Source organism: Brienomyrus brachyistius, chromosome 17, assembly GCF_023856365.1.
Source record: "Brienomyrus brachyistius isolate T26 chromosome 17, BBRACH_0.4, whole genome shotgun sequence".
Classification (NCBI taxonomy): Eukaryota; Metazoa; Chordata; class Actinopteri; order Osteoglossiformes; family Mormyridae; genus Brienomyrus; species Brienomyrus brachyistius.
This window is the reverse complement of record NC_064549.1, coordinates 18,202,545-18,226,747: the sequence shown is the minus strand read 5'-3', so window position 1 is coordinate 18,226,747 and position 24,203 is coordinate 18,202,545. Positions and strand designations below refer to the sequence as shown.

General features: G+C 40.4%; 1 protein-coding gene across 10 annotated transcripts in view; it reads right to left on the bottom strand.

Moving 5' to 3' along the window:
- LOC125712375 (SPHK1 interactor, AKAP domain containing) overlaps positions 1–24,203 on the bottom strand; it is a 129,561-nt gene that overhangs the window by 25,224 nt on the left and 80,134 nt on the right. For 9 of the 10 annotated variants that reach the window (XM_048982348.1, XM_048982347.1, XM_048982344.1 and 6 more), the window contains one exon: positions 20,472–20,582. In XM_048982348.1, coding sequence (XP_048838305.1) covers positions 20,472–20,582 — 111 coding nt within the window. Of the gene's footprint in view, positions 1–4,485; positions 4,636–20,471; positions 20,583–24,203 lie in introns of those variants that run through there. The other variant, XM_048982349.1, reaches the window with a different exon arrangement.

Below are 24,203 nucleotides of genomic sequence, written 5' to 3'. Positions count from 1 at the left end.
GTTCAACAAAATGTTTACAAGTGATTGACATTCATATATATTAGGGTATAAGTTGATCATAGTTTGCCAAATTATTCTCCTTGTAATTATCACTAAAGCAAACCTGCCATTCATGACAAAACATGCGTTTTACTGGGCAAATCCGACAGAAGATTTTTGGGAAAAATGCACATTTACAGTAATACCAGTGTGTTCTTGGCATCAGTCATCAGTGTGTGCTGATGACATTTACTCATTAGGTATCAAAATTTTGTACAAATGATATGGTGTTTCTTTTTAGGTGTATATTAGGCCTGGGTATGCCTGAAGTTCTAGGTGATGGCTTCCATCTAATCCTCAGGGGCTGACAGTTGTCATCATACTCGGATTTCCAGTGTCAATTGGCCCTCGTGCCACTTGATGGCTGTCTGATCCAGAGAAATGGGACGTCCAACTAAGCTGTAAGATTACATATTTTTGGGTCATCTTCAAAACTATGTTCTGGGTTGACAAAAGTTTTTATTTAAATAGACACCTCATCACTTCTTTGTGGGACTGTAAATCAGCCACCATATATCTCTGTTATTGTAACCCTAATCATTTCTTTTTAGCTTTCATTTTCATATTTATGTCTGTGTGATAAAAGAATGTCAAGATGGTAGGAGGGAGCTTGGTCACAATCACAATGCTGCTTATTCATCTTCATGTTATGTAGTACAAAAAGAAAACAAGATTACATTAAGGGGCACGAGAATTGCTAACAAAGCTGAAGTACAAAATCTGGCCAGGGACAGCAGATGTAATGTTCATGTATAAAGCCTGGCCAGGGACAGCAGATGTAATGTTCATGTATAAAGTCTGGCCAGGGACAGAACATGTAATGTTCACGTATAAAGCCTGGCCAGAGACAGCACATGTAATATTCATGTATAAAGCCTGGCCAGAGACAGCACATGTAATGTTCATGTATAAAGCCTGGCCAGAGACAGCACATGTAATGTTCATGTATAAAGCCTGAGCAGGGACAGCACATGTAATTTTCATGTATAAAGCCTGACTAGGGACAGCACGTGTAATGTTCATGTATAAAGCCTGGCCAGGGACAGAACATGTAATGTTCACGTATAAAGCCTGGCCAGAGACAGCACATGTAATATTCATGTATAAAGCCTGACTAGGGACAGCACATGTAATTTTCATGTATAAAGCCTGACTAGGGACAGCACGTGTAATGTTCATGTATAAAGCCTGAGCAGGGACAGCACATGTAATTTTCATGTATAAAGCCTGACTAGGGACAGCACATGTAATATTCATGTATAAAGCCTGGCCAGGGACAGAACATGTAATGTTCACGTATAAAGCCTGGCCAGAGACAGCACATGTAATTTTCATGTATAAAGCCTGACTAGGGACAGCACATGTAATTTTCATGTATAAAGCCTGACTAGGGACAGCACATGTAATTTTCATGTATAAAGCCTGACTAGGGACAGCACGTGTAATGTTCATGTATAAAGCCTGGCCAGGGACAGCACGTGTAATGTTCATGTATAAAGCCTTGCCTGGGACAGTACATATAATGTTCATGTATAAAATCTGGCTAGGGACAGCACATGTAATATTCATGCATAAAGTCTGTCTAGGGACAGGACATGTAATGTTCATGTATAAAATCTGGCTAGGGACAGCACATGTAATATTCATGTATAAAGCCTGGCCAGGGACAGCACGTGTAATAAGAACATAAGAACATAAGAACTATACAAACGAGAGGAGGCCATTCGGCCCATCAAGCTCGCTTGGGGAGAACTAAACTAATAGCTCAGAGTCGTTAAAATCTTATCTAGCTCTGATTTAAAGGAACCCAAGGATTCAGCTTGCACTACATTATCAGGAAGGCTATTCCATACTCTGACTACACGCTGCGTAAAGAAGTGCTTCCTTAAATCCAGCTTGAAATGTTCTCCCGCTAATTTCCACCTATGGCCACGAGTTCGTGTATTTAAACTAATGCTGAAGTAACTATTTGGTTGAACAGCATCCAAACCTGTTAGAATCTTATATACCTGGATCATGTCCCCCCTCAATCTCCTTTGCTTGAGACTGAACAGATTTAGCTCAAGTAACCGTTCCTCGTATGACATTCCTCTAAGACCAGGAATCATTTTTGTGGCCCTACGCTGCACCTTTTCTAAGGCCACAATGTCCTTTTTAAGATATGGTGACCAAACCTGCACACAATATTCTAGGTGAGGTCTCACCAAGGAATTGTATAATCTTAGCATTACCTCCCTTGACTTAAACTCCACACACCTGGAGATATACCCCAACATCCTATTGGCCTTTTTTATTGCTTCCCCACACTGGCGAGAATGGGACATGGAAGCATCAACATACACGTATACGTAATGTTCATGTATAAAGCCTGGCCAGGGACAGCACATGTAATATTCATGTATAAAGCCTGGCCAGGGACAGCACGTGTAATGTTCATGTATAAAGCCTGACTAGGGACAGCACGTGTAATGTTCATGTATAAAGCCTTGCCTGGGACAGTACGTGTAATGTTCATGTATAAAGCCTGGCCAGGGACAGCACGTGTAATGTTCATGTATAAAGCCTGGCCAGGGACAGCACATGTAATATTCATGTATAAAGCCTGGCCAGGGACAGCACGTGTAATGTTCATGTATAAAGCCTGGCCAGGGACAGCACGTGTAATGTTCATGTATAAAGCCTTGCCTGGGACAGTACATATAATGTTCATGTATAAAATCTGGCTAGGGACAGCACATGTAATATTCATGCATAAAGTCTGTCTAGGGACAGGACATGTAATGTTCATGTATAAAATCTGGCTAGGGACAGCACATATTCCATAAAAATGCAAATAAAAGAGGCCAGAGGTCCTGAAACATTAGTGCATATAATTTGATTTAAATCACAAGCTGCTATAACTATGTGAGTTATACTGTGGTTCAAAAACAAAAAAATTGTATGTGAAGTAATCCAGACTCATACATCTGCACATAAAAGGTCAAGAAGCAATAAGCATGAGAGCACTGAGGAGGGGAGAGCATTTCACTATTGACCCCTATTGACTGCAGATGAAAATAATCATAATTATTTTCATCTGCAGTCACAAAAAACAGCCATAGTTTGGAACTTACAAATGGACTTCAGAATGATATCCCTAACTAGAACGGGGGCTGTCGGAACGACAGCACTGTTTATGTCAGGCAGCCCCATCACCTGCTCACCTAATCCATATTTATCCCACGATCACCAACCTGTACAATTTCTAAAAGGATGGACCAAATGGAAATGTTAAAGCCAATTAATTTGTTTTTAATGCAAATGCTCTGAGTCCTATTATACTTTCAATTATAGAATCTTTCCCCAACAATAAGATGGCCACCTGTATTTCTTTGTGTTTGTCTTAATGTTTATGTCTTAAAGTGTCATTTATGTTATTCATACTTTTTATATGCCTGAATATTAATATTTCATTTGCACCATGACTAACATTTTTCCGTGACATAACAGTAAGAACTGTAGCAGTAAATCGATTCACCATTTCTGCACCTGTTCTCTCATGTGTCACTACTGACATGGAATATCTTTTAGAAAAATCTTTTAGAAATCTTTTAGTGTTATTCTTACCCATCATTGAAAAAGATCTGTTAAATAATTCTTGAGTTATCGCACTAATGGGATCATATGTCTGAAACTACCATTTTTTGCTAATCGCTATGCAGTGCTGCTTTAATTTGGAGGCAATTTGTCTCAAAATGTGATCACTTTCAGATTGTCACCCCTCCATTGTGCCTGCAAAGTTTGAAAAAGGTCCATCCATCCATTTTCCAAACCGCTTAACATACTGGGTCGTGGGGGGTCTGGAGCCTATCCTGGAAGCAATGGGCACGAGGCAAGGAACAACCCAGGATGGGGGGCCAGCCCATCACAGGGCACACTCACACACCATTCACACCTACAGCCAATTTAGCAAGTTCAGCATGTTTTTGGACTGTGGGGGGAAACCAGAATACCCGGAGGAAACCCCACGACGACATGGGGAGAACATGCAAACTCCACACACATGTAACCCAAGCGGAGACTCGAACCCGGGTCCCAGAGGTGTAAGGCAACAGTGTTAACCACTGCAGCAGCATGCCACCCCTGAGAAAGGGCCTTACAATACTTTTTAGAGTTATTCTGTTAATAAACCAAAGTGTCTTCTATAGCTGTCATTTCCTTCTTTTGCTGCCCCACAGCCGTGCTACTTCATTGTTGGGGAAATTTGTCTAAAAAGTGAAGATCTTCATCTGTACAATGTTTAAATTCACCCACAATAAGTTTCTCTGAATGAAAATACAGCAGTATAATGAAAATATTATTTCAAGCCTACCTTACACACTCTCACTACCTCTTTAAAATGTGACATGAATAAATTCCCTGATGATAAATTTTGCTGAGTATGACAGAGATTTGAGAATCACTGACCTGTACAATGTTCCTGAGTAGTTTGCAAAAAGATCCACGGAATACATTTAGATGGCAGATGTCTGTGTTCACAAGATGGCAGCTGCAGCCTCTGTTTTCGCCCTTGGCTGCCCTCTGTCATGCAGTTCCAATTTATGGTTGATTTGGGGTCTATCATGGGGAAGATTTTCAGGTGTAAATTTTCATCCATATAATGTTTTTGTGAAGTGGTAATAAGATCCTACAATGATCAGATAGCATAAATAGAGTAGTAATAATGAATAGAGTTGTCCTGTTCACAAGGTTAAGCCTTTTATCAGCTCATCCTTCTCTGTCCTGTCACAAGTGCTATTGCTTCAGATTTGGTGCAGTTTGTTTCAAAATTTGTAAAGATCTGGATATTCACCCATACAATGTACCTGCAAAGTTTGGGCAAAAAGATTAGACAGACACTTTTTGAGTTATTGTGTTGAAAAGAAGTGTCTGAGCTTCCCTTCTCTTTGCAATCACTAGGCAGCACTGTTTCAATTTTGGTGCGATTTGTCTTGAAATTTTATCAAGTCCCGATCTTTAACCTTAAACATGTCTTCAATGATTGAAAAGGATGTGTCAAATAATTCTTGAGTTATCGCACTAATGGGATCATTTGTCTGAAACTACCATTTTTTGCTAATCGCTATGCAGTGCTGCTTTAATTTGGAGGCAATTTGTCTCAAAATTTGATAACTTTCAGGTTGTCACCCCTCCATTGTGCCTGCAAAGTTTGAAAAAGGTCCATCCATCCATCCATTTTCCAAACCGCTTATCATACTGGGTCGCGGGGGGTCTGGAGCCTATCCTGGAAGTAATGGGCACGAGGCAAGGAACAACCCAGGATGGGGGGCCAGCCCATCACAGGGCACACTCACACACCATTCACACCTACAGCCAATTTAGCAAGTTCAGCATGTTTTTGGACTGTGGGGGGGAAACCAGAATACCCGGAGGAAACCCCATGACGACATGGGGAGAACATGCAAACTCCACACACATGTAACCCAGGCGGAGACTCGAACCCGGGTCCCAGAGGTGTAAGGCAACAGTGTTAACCACTGCAGCACCATGCCACCCCTGAGAAAGGGCCTTACAATACTTTTTAGAGTTATTCTGTTAATAAACCAAAGTGTCTTCTATAGCTGTCATTTCCTTCTTTTGCTGCCCCACAGCCGTGCTACTTCATTGTTGGGGAAATTTGTCTAAAAAGTGAAGATCTTCATTTGTACATTGTTTTTCAGAATTAGTAATAAGATTCACTAAATACTTTTTGACATTCACCAAGTTAAATGTCAGCTGCTTTCACCGTTCCCTTTGCTGCCAATAAGTAATCTGTTTCAAAATTTTGTCAGTTCCAGTGTGTCAGTCTTACAATGCCTCTGAAAAGTTTTAAAAAAATCTGTGAAATGGTTTTTGAGTTATCTTCTTAAAAGAAAGTGTCAAAACTGCTCACAATATGGTGCTGCTTCAAATTTTAGGTAACCTGTCACAAAAATTAATCATTTCTAGGTAGAAGATTAAAAAAAGACCTATCATTTGTGAATTGCAAAACATCTGCAGTACTTACTCAGTCCCAAAACCATATGTATTCCATGGATTCCAGGGAATGCAATAATAGAAATACAACTGTAGCACCCTTTCATGTAAGTTTTCAAACAGACTAGACTCTAGACCATTACTAATGTAAGGAATTTACACTGGGTAGTAGCACAGGTCATTCAACTTGTCAGTTAAAATGTAAAAATTGTATTTATTTAAACCGGAAGCATCATAGCAAGATTATCTATTGATCCATCCATCCATCCATTCATCTATCCATCCATCCATCCATCCATTTTCTGTAACCGCTAATCCTAGGCATAGCAGGATTGGAGCATGTAAATATGCTATTTCTTTTATATTGTTACACTCTTACCCATAACATATCTTTAATGACTAGTGACAACACCAAAGCTCAGAATCGAAACTGCAGGTCATTACTCAGAAAGCTTAAAAACCTACTGTCCATAATTCTAGTGGTTAAAGGCAGTAAGGGCCATACATTAAATATTACAGTGAATCACAATCTTACACCATAACTGTTTCATTTCAATCTGTGTTCACATACCACAGTAATGTCATTTAACACAATATCCATCAGTTCTCCAGCTCTCACCAACACCTTTCTTTTGAAGATTTAAAAAAATGTCAAGAGCTAAATTAAAATCTAATGAAGTAACCTGGTGAGATGTGAAAGATATTGTCAGTTCTAATCATCAGTTCTGTGTGGCAAACTGCCATTGGCTTTATCCTTTCTACTGTGACTCAGTGGTTTCTGACTTTCTCTGTGTAGCCATAACAAAAACATTTTAAATTAAGTGTGGGTGCTATAACCTTGGAAAGTTGTAGTTACACCATTCTTAAGGCCATCTGCTAGAATAATTTTCATATAATGTTTAACATTTATTTTATAGAATGCAGCATGCACAGAAAGTAAGAGTGGAGCTATACTCTTTGATTGCTCTCTCCCATTGCCACTTCCAAGGCACTCCCATCCTGAAATGTATCATTGCAAGCTCATGATTTCAAACATGACTGTAATGAAAGGTATAATCACAAGCTAGGAATGGAACAGCTGAGACTGTCAGGTACTTTGAAATGCAAAACAATCATGGGTCTATAATAATCACATGTGTTCATTCTTCTTTCAAGCAATAAGCAGTGATTGTAACACATGTTATTGTAATACAAAGACAGACATGATTGGATGCAGCTGGAATATACACTGTATTGCCAAAAGTTTAGACACCTGCTTTTACACACACATGAACTTTCATGACATCCCATTCTTAGTACATAGGCTTTGATATTGAGTTGGCCCACCCTTTGTAGCTATAACAGCTTCAGCTCTTCTAGGCAGGCTGTCCACAAGGTTTAGTAGTGTGTTTATGGGAATTTTTGACCATTCTTCCAGGAGAACATTTGTGAGGTCAGGCACTGATTTTTGTTGAGAAGGCCTGGCTCGTAGTCTCCACTCTAATTCATCCCAAAGGTGTTCTATTGGGTTGAGGTCTGGGCTCTGTGCAGGCCAGTCAAGTTCCTCCACACCAGACTCACTCATCCATTGCTAATCAACCTTATGGACCTTGCTTTGTGCACTTGTGTGCAGCCATGATGGAAAAGGAAGGGACCATCCAGAAACTGTTCCCACAAACTTGGGAGCATGTCCAAATTGTAAAAAATGGCTTTGAATGCTGCAGCATTAAGAGTTATTTTCACCGGAACCAAGGAGCAAAGCTCAACCCCTGAAAAACAACCCTATACCATAATCCCCATTCCACCAAACTTTGCACTCGGCACAATGCAGCCAGGCAAGTACCGTTCTCCTGGCAACTGCCAAATCCAGACGCATCCATCAGATTTCCAGACAGAGAAGTGTGATCCGTTACTCCAGAGAACACATTTCCACTGCTCTAGAGTCCAGTGGCCGCATGTTTTACACCACTGCATCCGATATTTTGCACTTAGTGCTGTAAGGCTTGGATGCAGCTGCTCGGCCATGGAAACCCATTCAGTGAAGTTCTCTTTGCACTGTACTGTTTTTGAGCTAATCTAATCTACAGCCACGGTCTGTAGCTATTGACTCTGCAGACAGTTAGCGACTTCTGCACACTGTGCACCTCAGCATGTGTTGTCCCCGCTCTGTGATTTTACGTGGCCTACCACTTCATGGCTGAGTTGCTGTTGTTCCCAATTGCTACCACTATTGTTATAATACCACTAACAGTTGACCGTGAAATATTTAGTAGCGAGGATATTTCACGAAAGGACTTACTGCACAAGGGGCATCCTGTCATGGTACCATGCTTGAATTCACTGATCTCCTGAAAGCAACCCATGACTTTTATATGCAGAATTGCATTAGCTTCTTTGAATAATATTTTGAACTAATAATCACTGTGACTGAAGACTAGAACGTTAAAGGCAGAAAGGTGGGAAAAAGAGAATAGGCTGAAGATGGATGAATCAGCAGTCGCCACAGACATCTCCAGCAGATGGAGTTAACAGAAATCAAACAGACTACATCTTCAGTGCCAGACTGTGGATCTCTTCAATTCAAACAGCAAATATGTGCCTTGTGACAGATTGTGGAACAGATGACTACTTATATGCAATGTCAGTGAAGCTGAAAAAGGCAAAAAAGGTCACTTGATTTCCAAGAGATTACTTAGAAAATATATCTATTAAGTTCAATTAGAAAAACATATAAAATGATATACTGAACTAATTTAACAAGAGGAATCTTCAAGAAAATAAAGGGCCGAAATAAAAGTTTAAAGAAAGAAAAATAGTTCATAGATAATAAAAAAATCAAAACCCAAAGATACAGTGTGAAGTATATAATCAGAAGATTCTTAAAAAAAGGTTCCAGCCTGAAGTGGAGTATTAGTCTTTAACAACGATGATCCGCTATTACATATAAACATGTAACAATGCAACATTTTCTATCGATAACAGGTAGTTACATTAACATTTTCATCTGTATTGCACTTTTGTGGTCCCTTTCATTAGCATTAGCATCCACAAACGCTGTTCCATTCCTCATTGTCTCTGCTTGTTGTGTCAGGTTTTCTGTTTCATTTCTGCTCTGCATACCTTGCAAAAAAAACTAAATATCACTCTCTCTAATAACCTGATGTGTAACCTCATCTATTTTAGTGGCCAAAAAGTGGATTTTTCTGTGCACACAGTGCTGCGTTTTCCTTTTCGAACCAAAAATCAGATCAGATCAGTGTATGTCAAAGAAAAATCATGCATTTTATAAACATGCATTTCTTTCATTCATTGTTTATTTATACTGTAACTCAAATTAATTTTAATTTTATTGGGTGTAGCAGGTGGGGTAGTGGAGCATGGACTGCCCTGAACCAGAGGTCCTGGAGCTGAGCTATACCACAAGGTAAACACAAGTCCCTGATTGTGTTCCTAGTCCCTATCCCTATTTCCAGTTTAGTTAGAAGAGGAATACAGTAGTTTAATCCAGGTTATAAAGTTTTTACCAAATCCAAATGTTTGTATGGAATATAATAGGTAATCCAGCTCCACCCTATCACATGCTTTCTTAGCATCAAGGGACAGCAGAACCTCTGGGGTATCTGCTGTGGACAGGTTATATGCAATATTACAAACTTGTCAAACATTGAAAAAGGAGTGTCTATTACAGCTAAACTCAGTCTGGTCCTGAGAAATATTAGACTGAAGAATTTACTCAAGGGCCAATGCTTTGGACAGGATCTTACAGACCAAATTTAATAAGCTGATAGGGAAAAAGCAGGTGTAAGAACAAGAATCTTTCCCCTTTTTTAGGATGAGGAATACTAGCTTGGGAGTTTCAGGTAGGTTGCCAAAATTTACAGTAAAGCGTCATTGAACATATCCAATAGAGGAGAGGACAACTGGGGCCAAAGTTTCTTTATAGGTATGATGGAAATCCACCAGGCCCAGGATATTTATGACTACACAAAGTGGCTACCATGGCGGTCAGTGCAGTTACAGTGGTAGGTTCATCTAAACCATGCACAGGCACACATTCCATTGAAGGAATGACTTCCCTAAAGAAACTACTGAGCCCAGACAGCAAGAGATATGGTTAGATGAGTAAAGGGAGATGTAAAATTGTTTGAATATATTATTCATTTCTAGTGGACCTGTAGCATAACCTACTGTAAATTTAGCTGTATCTGATGTTATAAAGTTATGTGCTGGAATTGATGTGCCATTAATTTACTAGCCATATTGCTGTGTTCATTCTGTGCATCAGGAGTTCAGCAGTGTGTTGAGACACTATCATACTCTGCTTGTCTTGGGTATGACGTTAAACTGCATCTGGCCGTGCAAGCTGATAACTGCTAACTGAAGGAGGAAAATGAAGTGGAAAGAAGGGAAACCAGGAGAGGGTCCGACAATCCTCCTGGGGGCCTGCTTTCTCTCTGCCGCTGCTTATTCTGCCAAATATCGGGAAGAAGCCCGGGGACCAGCGGAACTCCTTCCGGACATCGCCACAGTTTTACTCCCGCAACAAGGTAAAGCCCACTTAGCTGCCACAGAGCAACCGCCGCTGCTAGCAGCTTATGCCTTTCGGGAGGTTCGCCTGGCCAATAAAGGGGTCAGCGCGGTTAGGGACCCTATCTCACGCGTACCCAGAACATAAAAAGGGATAACACCCACTTTTACGACGCTGACCCTGGCGGCTGTAATTGAGGTCCCTGTCCTGCCTGATCAGCCTGTCCTGATTGTCCTGCCGGCGCCTGACATGCCTGTTCTGACTGTCCCGCTGGCGCCCGACGTGCCTGTTCTGCCTGTCCTGCTGTTTCCTGCCGTGCCCCCTGCTGGTCCTGAGTCGCCGGTTCCTGCGGCACTCCCTGCTGATCCTGAGTCGCTGGTTCCTGCAGCGCTCGCTGCACCGCCTACTGCACCGCTCATGCCCGAGGTCCCGGCACCGCCTGAGCCCGAGGTCTCCACCTGCTGCACCACGTGAGGCGTCGCCTCCTGCTTCGCCCCAGGCTCCTGCTCTTCCCATCCTTGCTTTGCCCGTCCCTGCTCTGCCCATCCCTGAGGCTCTGCCAGTCCCGGTCCCTAACCCAGCTCCAGTCCCCCCAGCACCTGTCCCTGTCCTCAAGGAGGTCCCAGATATTCTGACCACTGCTCCTTCCTCCTTGGAGGAGGAGGAGCTTGAGTGGGACCCCTCGGGATCTCCCTCATGACTCTTCTGCGTTCGCCCTGGCATGGTCGATCCTGGCCTGAACCCCACTTTTCAGTGTCTCAAAAGGGCAGGGAACACCTCCATAGGAGTTGGGTCCCGCCCGTCCTGCCCCCTGGTTCGCCTTCGCTCTCCCTGGCTGTGGCTTGGCGGCTGCCTGCGGGTCCTCCGAATCCGGTCCAGCTGTCGCCTACGGGTCCCCCTCCGAGGGCTTGTCTTCCGCCGGGGGTCCCTCCTCCGGCGCCTCATCTGTGGAACTTCTCCAAGTTAGTAGTAAGGCTATCCTCCTGGCATTGCATGCAATCTTTGCTTCCATTTGGGAGTCAGGCGTCATCCCAATTGACTTGCAGTCTCTATCTGGAAAGGGAAGGGTGATCGCCTGGATTGTGGCAACTACAGGGGAATAACACTGCTTTCAGTGCCAAGTAAGGTCCTTGCTAGGGTCATCCTTAACAGGATTCGTGATCACTTGCTCGGCTGTCAGCGACCGGAGCAGTCTGGTTTTATGCCTAAGAAGTCTACCATCAACCGTGTCCTGGCGCTGACGGTTTTCATCGAGTGCAAGCACAAATATTAGCAGAGGTTCTTTGCAGCCTTTGGCAATTTTCATAAAGCATTTAACTCAGTTGATCGAGTTACCCTGTGGTACATCCTGAGACTTTGTGGGATCACCTCAAAGTTGTTGGACGTCATGGCCAGCCTGTATGCTGGTACTGTGAGTGCTGTGCAGAGTAGAGGGAGAACCTCTAGGTTCTACCCAGTTGATTCTGGGGGTCGCCAGGGGGGTTATCTAGCTTTTACGCTTTACTGTACAATGCTTGTATGGACTGGGTGTTGGCTAGGGTTGTGGGGTCTGGCAGCTGTGGGGCATCCGTTGGTGATAAAAGATTTACTGATCTTGACTTTGCCGATAATGCTTTGAGTCAATGCTGGCTCTGATCAGGGCTCCCAAAAGACTAAGCAAGAAGTCTGAATATCTGGGATTGTGGGTGTCCTGGATAAAGATCCAGGCATTTAATGACTTATTAGCACAGCCATCAGTAGTGTGTCTGTCTGCAGGGAGAATGTCGACCTTGTTGAGAGATTTACTCGCCTCAGCAGCGACAGTCATGTCTCTGGTGACTCTTCCTATGGAGTCAGCAGATGGTCACTGGAAAGTGGTGTGTGGCGCTCCCAATATCTTTGCAAGAGGACAAAGGTACAAGTCTTTAGAGTTCTGGTGCTCCCTGTCTTGCTGTATGACTGTGAGACATGGATGCTATCCAGTATGCTGAGACGAAGATTGGACTCCTTCAGTACTGTGTTTATTCGGAGAATCCTTGGGTACCGCTGGTTTGACTTTGTGTCGAATGAGTGGTTGCTAGAGGAGTCCTGAATGAGATACACAACTGACATTTAGAGGAAGCATAAGTTATGGCACTACAGCCATGTGGCGCATTTCCATGAGGGTGATCCTGCTTGCAGGATCCTCATTGCATGAGGACCCAAGCAGCTGAACCAGACAGAGGGGACACGCCACGTAACATCTGGCTATGGCAGATGGATGGCTATATATGGAGTGTGGGACTGGACCATGTGTCTGCCTGGGGGGTCGCCAGCCGGGATCACCGTATGGTAGTGTGAAGGTATCTGAGTGGATGCTGTTTAAATGGGAGTGGATTTGGGCAGAAAAATCTGAGTCAGTGTGAGAATGGACAAAATGGGAATCAAGCAATAAGTGCCCATATACAAAATTCAAATTAATCAATAAAATTGCAAAGGGAAAAGAAAAAAAATCCAAAATTCAGAAAAATAAAAAAAAATCTGAAAAACTTACAAAATACAACAAAATTCTCAATCTGCTAGCCTCTAAAATGCAGAGGACACTCACAGAACCTCTGTGCTCACATGTAACATAATGTACAGTAACAATCAAGACTCCCGACATAAGACTGGACAAGCAAACATATAGCCGGTGGCCAGCACCATTTATCCTCAACCGGTGAACACACAACAATCAAATAACACATACTGTGAACAACAAGAGAGACTCTGAGACAAAAGCAAAAGTTCTTACATATGCAAACAAGCAGATTTACCAAATAAATACAAAAACATTCCATCCTAGTAGCACATGAAAAGACACAATACAGAGATGGTTTAATCAAGGCTGCCTCTGTCATCCCCATGGCCATAACTAGCATGAAGTAGGCCAATTAGGAACCAAATAAATCATACTTTGTTTCCTGACGGCACCCTTTTGCTGCCGGACAGATGCTGCCACACTGAAGACTGCAACAACATTCACTGTACAACAGTAATCATTTTATGCACACAAACATCTCTCTTGTGCTCAAGTTTGCGCCCCTACCTAAGCACAATAAATGTCCACAGCATAACAAGGTAGGGCATTTCCATGCTGATTGGGAAAATTAGGCAAAATTTTTCTAACTGTGTTGCACTTGCATTTTCAGTATTTTTGATAGAAAATAAGGTATTTTTTCAGGAAACAAAAGACCTCTGGTGGTTACACGTTTTGTTCATGAAAATTTCATCGTTTGAATATTGCAACTGTTTTCATTAATTTTTTCATCACTTTAGATAGGATTTTATGCTATTCTCTGCAGCCCTATTTTTGAAGAAATCTCAAACTTTCACTGTGATGACATTTTATGTGGGTCTTGTTCTTAATATTTTCTGAGGTAAAAGTTTGTTCTAACATGTACTTTCTGTTTGGCAGTCTTCTTCACTGAGTGTAAAAGATTCTGTAACGCGAGTCACAAAAAAGTACAAGTTTTCTCACAAAAAAGAAGCCTATGCTAGTAGCAAACTGACAGTGATATATCTGCATCCCTAGCCCTTACTGGTTATGGGAAAACCAGCAGCAGGCCTGGTGTCCCCTCTTAGATAAGTTACTGGGCATTGAATATCTGTAACGCGAGTCACATGTAACGCGAGTCACAATGTTTCAACTGCACTACATACTGATTTCTTTAATTGTTTCAATCATAATAGCTTTATAGTAGTTTCTAAGATAAACTACAGATGGAAGCACTTTCTTTTACCCACAATTCATCTCGCTTCCTGTTTGTTCTGAAGCCACACCTCATAAACAAAAGTAAAAGAAATTAAACCCGACTTCATCTTGAATTTCAGGTATGTTTAAGGAATTTTTTACAGTATACTTTTAAGTTTTAAATACTGAAAACTATATAGACTTACTTAATACTAAAGAAAAGAAAATTAAGGTAAACAAAGGCCTGTTATTGAGGTCTCTAAGTATGACTACACATCCATTATCTACATGAACATGAATACAGAGTGATGCATTCTGTTACTGCCTGCAGAATAAGGCTGTGTGTTTTTATCTTATCTTAAACTTATCTTAAACACAGATAAATTTATTTAAAAAACACTGGATTTTCTTTGCTACATCACATGGGAAGGGCCCTGTCGATGGCATTGGTGGGGCAGTGAAACGGGTGGTATGGAATGCAGTGAGAAATACAAAAGCTATTGTCACAAATGCTTCTACCTTCACTGAGGCAGCCAGGGCAAGCAATGTTCAAGTCATTGAAATGAAGACCTCCGACATTGATGGGATCAACAGTGAACTGGGGATAGAAGAGGTATTTACAAATGCTCCCCCAGTTCCTGGCATTGCAAATGTTCACTGCATGAAGTTGGTTAATGGGAAAGCCACCTATTACACCCTCTCTTCAGATGCAGTATTTAATGCTGCTGAACCTTGTGCTGAATCAGATTCAGTACTAAGTGAGAGAGGATTAAATACCGACTCTGGAGAGAAGGCTGACACAAACGTCAGAGAAGCCAGTTCTGAAAATACATGTATATGTTCTAGGTGGGTGACTGGTTTGGTGTAGAATATGATGGGAAGGTTTACCCAGGGGAGGTAAAATGTATTGACAATGGTGAATACCAAGTTTCTGTAATGACACAAGCTGGCAAATTTTGGAAATGGCCTGTGAAACCAGACGAGATATTTTACACCCATGACAAACTGGTGAGAAGACTGAAGCCCCCTTTTACTTTTAACAACCGCGGTCACTTTGGTTTTCCTGATTTTAATTCGTAGTCGTCTCTTGCAAGACGTCTGAGGAAAAAGAGTAGACTTCAGCATTGCATAAATACTTATACAAGTATTATATTTAGAAATCAGTGGTACATGTATGACTTGATCTATTTAGTAGGTATGAAAATGCTTTTCATCTGGTGACTCAAGTGAACTTTTCCAGTTACAGGAAAAATGTAACGTGAGTCACGGTAACACGAGTCACACCAATTCTGCAAGTCCCCAAGAATATTTAGAGAGAAGTATTTTCTATTCCATCTTAATATAAGAGCCTAATGTGTTTCTAATGCATTACAAATATTCCTTTGTTCCAGTCATTTACCATTGAAGGAGACTTTTTTAAAATGTTGGCTTAGTTTTTTGCCCTTTCCTTTTCGTGTAACGCGAGTCACACTGTAATTAGAAGTAATTAAAAGACTACTTAAAGACTTATCTTACTTTTTGTTTATGTCATTTCACACCCATTGCCAATTGGCACATGCATGCAAGAAGTGGTGTATACAAATGTATATGTGTGGGCGGTACACAAAACAATAACTTGAAAACAGACCAAAAAATGTAACGCGAGTCACATGGAAATGCCCGGTAGTTTTGCATTTTCTTTCCATTACATGTACATTGCATTTATTAAAACACCAGTCAAATGTTTGCTCGATAATATTATATGTGAATATAATATGATCATGTGACTGATGTACGTGACTGAAGTCTATGTACGAGTGTGTGTGTGCATGCGTGAATGTCTGTTTGTACATTTGTTTGTAGAACAGTCTCCATGGAGGGCTTCTCTGTGCGGTCGCTCCATGACCGTCACAGGTGAGTGCATGCATCAGCACATGCTCTCCAACCTGACCTGACCTGTACCGTTACGCGTTCCTTATAAACATCAGCAGTGGGAAGATCTATTTTGTGCTGTTAAATACACCATCTTTTCCATTCCCAATTTTCTCTCATAGATTATGTACGAGATAATCTGCATTCTAATGTAGGCCTTCAAGGTTTCCCACAGTATGGAAACAGATACATCTCAAGATTTATTTAGAGACAGAAAAGTATCAGTTTGTTGTGAAATAAAATCAACAAAGTCTCCATCAGAAAGCAACCTCCAAGGAGGCCATGTTCTAATAAAATTTTTAAAAGTGGATTTTCAAGGAGACAGGAGCATGATGTGAGAGAGCTATTGCATCATAGTGACAGTCAGAAATTGACATGAGAAGTCTGTTATCAACCAAGAAATAATCTGGGTAAATGTGTATCTGATAAAAGAAAGAATACTCCTTTTGAGTTGGATTAAGGACTGACATATGAAATTTTTTGGAAGGAATGGCTTGTTTTGGTAGATTTTGAACACGTTGAAGAATATGAAGGCAGACCCCCTGTCTAGGCACTCGGGAGGCACTGGGTCTTGGAGGATGAACCATCCAATACCAGATTCAGGCAACAATTAAGGAATACAGTACAAGATGATGTACAGTACTGTGCAAAAATTTTAGGCAGTTTAAAGCTGTTTATCTGGGAAGCAAGTGTATTTTGGCTTAGAACAAAAAACACAATTTAACATTAGAACATGTGCAAATTAAGAGTAACACAATAAAAACTAGTAATAATTTCTTCTGTTTTCTAAAAAGTTACTGATATCTAGTTGGATGGCTAGATGAACACCATTTCAGTTCCCAAACATCTCCTCAGGGGCACCTCAGCCATTCCATGATTTTGGCAAATTTCATCAACAGCTCAATTAAATAATTAAATATATTTGTTTAAAAAAATCAGTGACGGATTGACTAGCTATATGAGGTGTGCCAAGACCAAGTTAAAAAATACATGGCTGCACTGGACGGTCGCTGCAAATACTAGGATGATTTTAGCAGAGGTTCTGAAATGGCTAAGCTGACACACTTTGACAGGCATAATATCATAGTTTTACACCAGCACGAGGATAATCTAAACATCATTTTCTTTGCCTGCCTAAGACTTTTGCACAGTACTGTACAATAATTGCCCTGACCTGCCTATCCATACCTCAGTTTACAGGAGTCTGATGGTTTAAAATGGGTTTCTTGTAAGAAGACTAAATGGTCCCCTGAAAGATGAAGGTATTGCAGTGTTTTTGTCAGTTTCTACACCCATCTGTCCCAGTCTTTCAAGTCTCCTCCCTGTTTGGCCAGCAGATGTCGCTGTCTGTTGTGTGTTCAAATCCTGATTCCTCTGTTTTTGTATTTTGTTTCCCTAGTGTTTCATTTGTATCTTTAGTTCCTGTTTCATGACATATTCTGTTTTGGTTTTTTGTTTTTCCTTGGTTCTATTTTACCTACCTTTGTTATTTCCCCAATGTTTAGCTTCTTGTTTCTTTGTCAGTTTTTCAGTTTCCCTGTTAGTTTCTGAGTTCTTTGATTTAATTATTCATTTCACCTGTTGCCGTTTTGCCAGCCCTTGTTAATTGTTCTCACCTGTCCTGCGATATTCTTGTTAGCCCTCTGCAAGTTCCTGATCTTGCCCTGTTTCTTGTGGAGTTATTGTTGTTACTTATGTTCTTGTTGACTGTGTTTGGATTTTGATTCCCTGCCTGTTCCTTGGTGTAACCAGTTCCCTTGTAGATCATTTTTGTTTTGTTAGTTTACTTTGTACCCCGTGGTCTGTTTTCTAGTTTTTGCTAGTGTTCTCATGTATTTTAATAAACCCCTGTTGTTTTGCGGAGCTGTCAGTGGATCGTCCACCTTTTCCTTCAATGGGCCACGCCCTGGTGCTGGAAACTCTTGATCGTGACAATTTTACTGCATTTGGTAGGATTATTAAAGATTCATTCTCCCAATAATCGGACATGGTGGATCGCCATCTCTGGGTTTTGCTTGCACAGAGTTTGTGGAACAGAGTCCTTTTTTCTTCCTGACTTTTTCTTAATTTCAGTAGTAAACCACCTAGTTGCAGTTTCCTAGATTTAGTTTAGCTGGAAACAGGTATGAAGTCCTCTTGCACTTGCAATAATGTGCTTTTGAAAAATTCCCATGCCTCTTCAACAGTTTTGTTACTTAACTCCATCCACTTTACAGTTACTAGTTTGTATCATACCATTAAAGTTAGCCTTCCTAACAAACATATATTTTTGCTTTGGACTAAAATTGACCTTGAATTTAAGCATATTATGATCATTACTGTCAAGTGTTTCTAAAACCTCAACATTTAAAATCCTATCCATTTCAGGTGATGCTGTCTCTGTAAAGTGTGTATGCCTTTTCTTACATCTATCACCTATAGTCATCCAGCTCTCTTGACCATTCTGTTCTTCATTCTCCCCCCTCTCATTCTCCGGTTTGGTCACCATATCTTAAAAAGGACATTGTGGCCTTAGAAAAGGTGCAGCGTAGGGCCACAAAAATGATTCCTGGTCTTAGAGGAATGTCATACGAGGAATGGTTACTTGAGCTAAATCTGTTCAGTCTCAAGCAAAGGAGACTGAGGGGGGACATGATCCAGGTATATAAGATTCTAACAGGTTTGGATGCTGTTCAACCAAATAGTTACTTCAGCATTAGTTTAAATACACGAACTCGTGGCCATAGGTGGAAATTAGCGGGAGAACATTTCAAGCTGGATTTAAGGAAGCACTTCTTTACACAGCGCGTAGTCAGAGTATGGAATAGCCTTCCTGATAATGTAGTGCAAGCTGAATCCTTGGGTTCCTTTAAATCAGAGCTAGATAAGATTTTAACGACTCTGAGCTATTAGTTTAGTTCTCCCCAAGCGAGCTTGATGGGCCGAATGGCCTCCTCTCGTTTGTATAGTTCTTATGTTCTTATGTTCTCTCTGTTTGTGGCGTACACACTATTTCCCTAAAAGGCATATTAACTATCTTTTCTAACTCTGTGTTGTGTCAGATGAGCACCAGTTGCTCCTCAAGGTCACAAACCTTGACCATAACCACCAACGACATCTCTTGCAGATGAGGTACGACTGGACGCAAGCATCCAGAAGGGCAAACATCTTTTCACACTGATCATGTCCTCCAAATGCCAGCTTCTGATAACCCAAGAATTAAATCGCATTAATCAGCCTTTTCATAATCTCATGGCTTTTCTTCACCATGGCATTGTGTTTGTCTGGCTAACAAGAGATACACGCCTTCGGTGATCAAACTATCAATTCCCATGAAGGTCGCCTCTTTCAATTTTAAGATGTATGAAAGGTTACACCCATCTCTCTGGGTCCATGAATTTTCTGGGTGTTGGGGAGTCAATCTTGTAGCCTGAAACCATGAGAAAATTGTATCCCATATTGGTTCAAAACCATACATAGCATTTTAGTTTTCAATATGGAGGGATTGGATATGTGGGACAGGTACAAACTGTAATCCTTTACTTAAAAGCACCGCGTGTACCCTTACCTGTGTCGTATGTGTAATCCTGATGTGCTCTAGTATTGTGTAAGGACCTACCATGTGAGCCTTCCTGTCCAGTGTCTAACCTGCCCACGTTTGCCTGCCTTGGCCTCTGTGTTATTGTTGCTTGTTGTGGGTCCTTTAAAGGACAAACATAAAAAGCAACTTCGTATCAATCTGCCTCTTCTAGTCTTCACTCACTGCTTCTGCGATGCCTTGGTCTTTCTGGCACTACAATATTATTTATTTATTAACTCTGATCTTATTTATTATCTCATGTCTTATTTAAAATGCATATAATTACATTATCGCCAATAGAATCACTGTTTTTGTTTAATAAATTTTGTTTGGTGTAAGTTACCAGGTTTTGAGTTGCATTCCCCTAACGCTTTTTCTGCATTGGATATGTGTATTTTAGTACATAATATTAATTAATGCAAGGTTTTTCAGGAACACATTGGTCGCTTTGTAGTAGGACTGAATTGCTGCATGTAATTTCTACAGAATGCAAAATACAGTTTTAGTTTTCCCCAGTAATTAAATCATTATTTCCTTTAATTGCCAAATTGCTTATCAGTACTCTTATCTGCTTATCATGTGTCAGGCCATAACAAATTGCAATTTATTCCACTGGCAAAAGGTAAAAGTGCCCCCTGGGAAAATGGTTTGGGAAAGTTTGTGTTTATGTTTTAATTCACAGTACTCATTTTATTGGAGGATTCTCTGTTAGAAAAGGGATCTGCCAAGTAAACAATTTTAGGCAAGCATGTATGTGCCTCTGAACTCACTGTGGTGCAGCCATTGTCGCTGTTGTCTTCCATAACACATATTCTGCTAAGGACCTTCTCATTATGTAGCCAGTACTCTGTGGATTCCGGCAAATTATTGTTGCACAGCACCTGTGAAAAAGATAATAATACTGTCACACCCAGAGCAGCTGCAAGAGCAAGGTAATAATGAACAAAACGATGTCTTACCTCTACTTCATAGATGTAACTACTTGCAATTGTTGGCGTTGTATTACACATACTACCTTTGCAACTACTTTAATACCAGATATAATAACATTGTCATACTTGTGAAGTACAAGTAATTTTCCTGACTCAAATTCTAAATATTGGCACCAATATAATTTCTAACAGAAAATGCAGAAATACAAAATCATTTTAGTATTCAAACATATTTTTCATTGGATTTGCAATTCAACAAACCACAAGAAAATGTAAAGTGTAATAAATGCTTACAAAGGCTTTACTCAGTGTATAATAAATACGAATATGGCCTGAGAGTATTATTGGCACCTTGTAGAACAGAACCTTGATTCCAAAATCCAGGCCTTGTTTTCAATTCTCCCAAATAACTGGTTTAATAATTAATGATTCTTATTGGCCACGGAAGTTTCACAGCCGGCTCACAGGTAAAGGAAGACTGGATAATCAGCAGTGCTTGGACCTTAAAGAGCGTGATTTGAATAGAAGCACTGTTCTAGAAGCACTTACAGTAAGTTTCAGCTGGTGGTTCTACTTCAAGTGAGGACAGAACTCACTGTCGGTGACCTGGAGGTGCCTGCAGTATATATTTCATTCAACCAGTGTGAATAGAGAGAAACACTTACTCTTCTGTTTTGGCAAACAATGCAATTTTCTAAATGAGGTCAGACACAAGACTGTAGCCATGCATGGACAATCTTTGGTGTTCCAGTTTCCCCCAGACATAATGTTATCTGTTATCTGGAAGTTCCATGATACTTCTTTGGATTTACTTACAACAGAAAACTGCATCAAATGCAACCAGGGACTGTTTGAATGGTGGAGAAAGCATATTGATTATCATCTACTGCAGACTCTTTGATACAGAGTTATGTGGTCAGATGCCCTGGGGGACCCCTGACGTGACATAGGCTTGAGAAAGAAATCAGCCAAAATACAACATCTGAACCTGCCAAAATCCTTCTGGAAGGACGCCCTTTTGACAGATGAGGCCAAATTACAACTTTTTATCCATCCCTAAAACTGCATAAAACAAAATAAAGCTTTCAAAGGACACCTTCCGTACAGTAAAACAGGAGCTTCAGTAATGCCTTGGGGTTGCTTTCCTGCTTTTGTCACTAGGTGCCAAAATGTTAACGATGTGTTTTTTTTTCAGCACCTCTAAAAATAGGTTTATGAAACATGTATTTTTAGAGTTGATTTAACCAAAAAGAATACATTGTAGAAGAATGACATTCTAAATGGTCTCAGATTATTAGTGCTGAGTTTGTGCTGAATAAAAGCAAATGTAGCACTTTGGGATAAATGTTTTCCAGATACGGCCTGAAACTCCAGGGGGTTAAACTTGGGCAAGTTTTCATCAGGAACACAACAAGTAAGCCTTGTGTGTGAGATCTGGGTCTCCAATGAAGGTCATGGCTGTTTTAGCATGACAATAACCTAAAATACACTAGAACAATTAGTGAGGTCTGTTTGAAGTGGCTAGCAAGGAGACCAGTTCTAAATCCCATTAAAAGTTCAACAGTTTACGAAAAGGAGCCCAAAAACAGTATAGCTGAGAGAAGGCAGTGTGAGATCTAGGTACATTTGCATAAGAAGAATGAGTCAAGCTTGCAGTACAAGCGGTGGAGGAAGGTCATTGATCGCAGTAGGAACTCTTTGATTACAGTAATTATGACCAAAGGCTGTGACACCAAATATAGATAAAGTCTAGGGTGTCAGTATTTTTTTGTGATTTAAAAGGATATACTGAATTCCAAATCAAAATTTATTTTCTGCATTATTAACAGAAATACACCATGTGACATGCTATCATGTAATATATGAATTGTCCAATATCTCAAAAATTAATGAGTGGACCCTAGTAAAAATGATACCAAATTTTCATTATTTATGTAAATAAGTGGTCAAAATGATGAAAAATCAAAAAATCTTTCCATGTTATGGAAAGATATTGTAAAGCTCCCTGTTACAGAAATGAAAAGGGCAGTTGGCTGAAGATTAACTTTATTTGGCTATTGTGGATCACAGCCACGCTGTACACAATTTATATCAGAAAAGTAGTAGTATAACAGTACGTGACACTGCACCTTTTTTGTTATTGTTCACACCCTTTACCACCAACCCCCCCCCCCTTCCTGCACCCCTCTTGCTCCTCCCACCCGCTCTCGCTCGGATGGGTGCACTCCCACAACAGAAAATAACCCCCCAGCAAACATCCGTAACACAATTCCTAAACACACTACACTGTTAATAATTTAAAAAGTATACAGTTCTTCACTGTGCCAAGCTATTACACAACCCGGTGTCATGCCAATGCAGTTTCATGAATGTGGCAATTAACAAAAGAAGTAAATGCAACAATGTTTATATTAGGGTTGTGACAGTTAATGCATTAATTGCATAGTATTAATTTTAAAGTCATAAAACATTATAATTTCTTTGATTTTGTTACTCGTCCAGTATTTTGATATATAAATGGGAAAAAAGTATGAGCAAAGAGTTTTAATAAAGGCCTTCAATATTCCTTCCTGATTGTAAACAATGCAAGAGATTTGGTTGCGATGTTATACGGAATCCCAGAATTCACAGCTAATATCAAAGCATTCAGCTCAGTGGTCTCCTGCATCAGTAGCAAATTACTCGCAGCTGCCATTGAATATCCTACATAACACTTTTTAAAAAAAGTTATATTAATTAATTATATTAATTAATTATATTATAAATTAATTATATTAATTTGTTTTTTTTTGGTTTTATTTTTTGTTATTGATGTGTACTACAAATAATTTCACTTTATTTCAGATGGTAGGCACTGCGTTGCCACAGCATGCTGCAGTGTAGACATGCGTGAGAGGTAAATTAATATACCCCCTCCCGGTCCATGACTTTTTCTGTAAGTTCTGAATTGAATTTAAATTTAAAAAAAATATTAATGTTGGTCAAAGCCCACGTGGTACCCTAGGTAAACTTCACTGCCCAATTTTACTTTTTCTTAGGTGCACTGCAGTACATGCTCTTTGCACCCTGTGTTGTCCCTTGGGAAACCATGTTTGATTCCCCAATACTGTAGCTAAAGCGGTGGATAGACCTGTTTGCTTTGTAGTCAGCATGGCCTACAAGTCTAAGGCCCTGAATTTTGGCTCCAGACACAACAGAGGAGTAGATTATTTTTTAGGGGCAGCATATGGTTCTCTGGATAAGTACCTATGACCAAAAAGTTGCCAGTTCAAATTCCATGGTGGGCAGGATAGTCGCATTTCCATTAGGCCTTTGAGCAAGGCCCTTAAGCCAGGAAAGGGCTTTTCTGCTGACTTTAGCAATACAGCTTAATGTCACATGGATTACTAAAGGGTGTCAACTTGGACTTAAACAATTAATATAGCTATGCCAGGAAACAAATTAAAATTATTTTTTGATTACATTTGGTGTAATTCACATGGGCATATTGTGTGTATCATGATGACAGATTTGAGCTGTAAATTGCTATAATCTCCATAAGTGATAAAAATGAAGTGCCACATGTTTCAT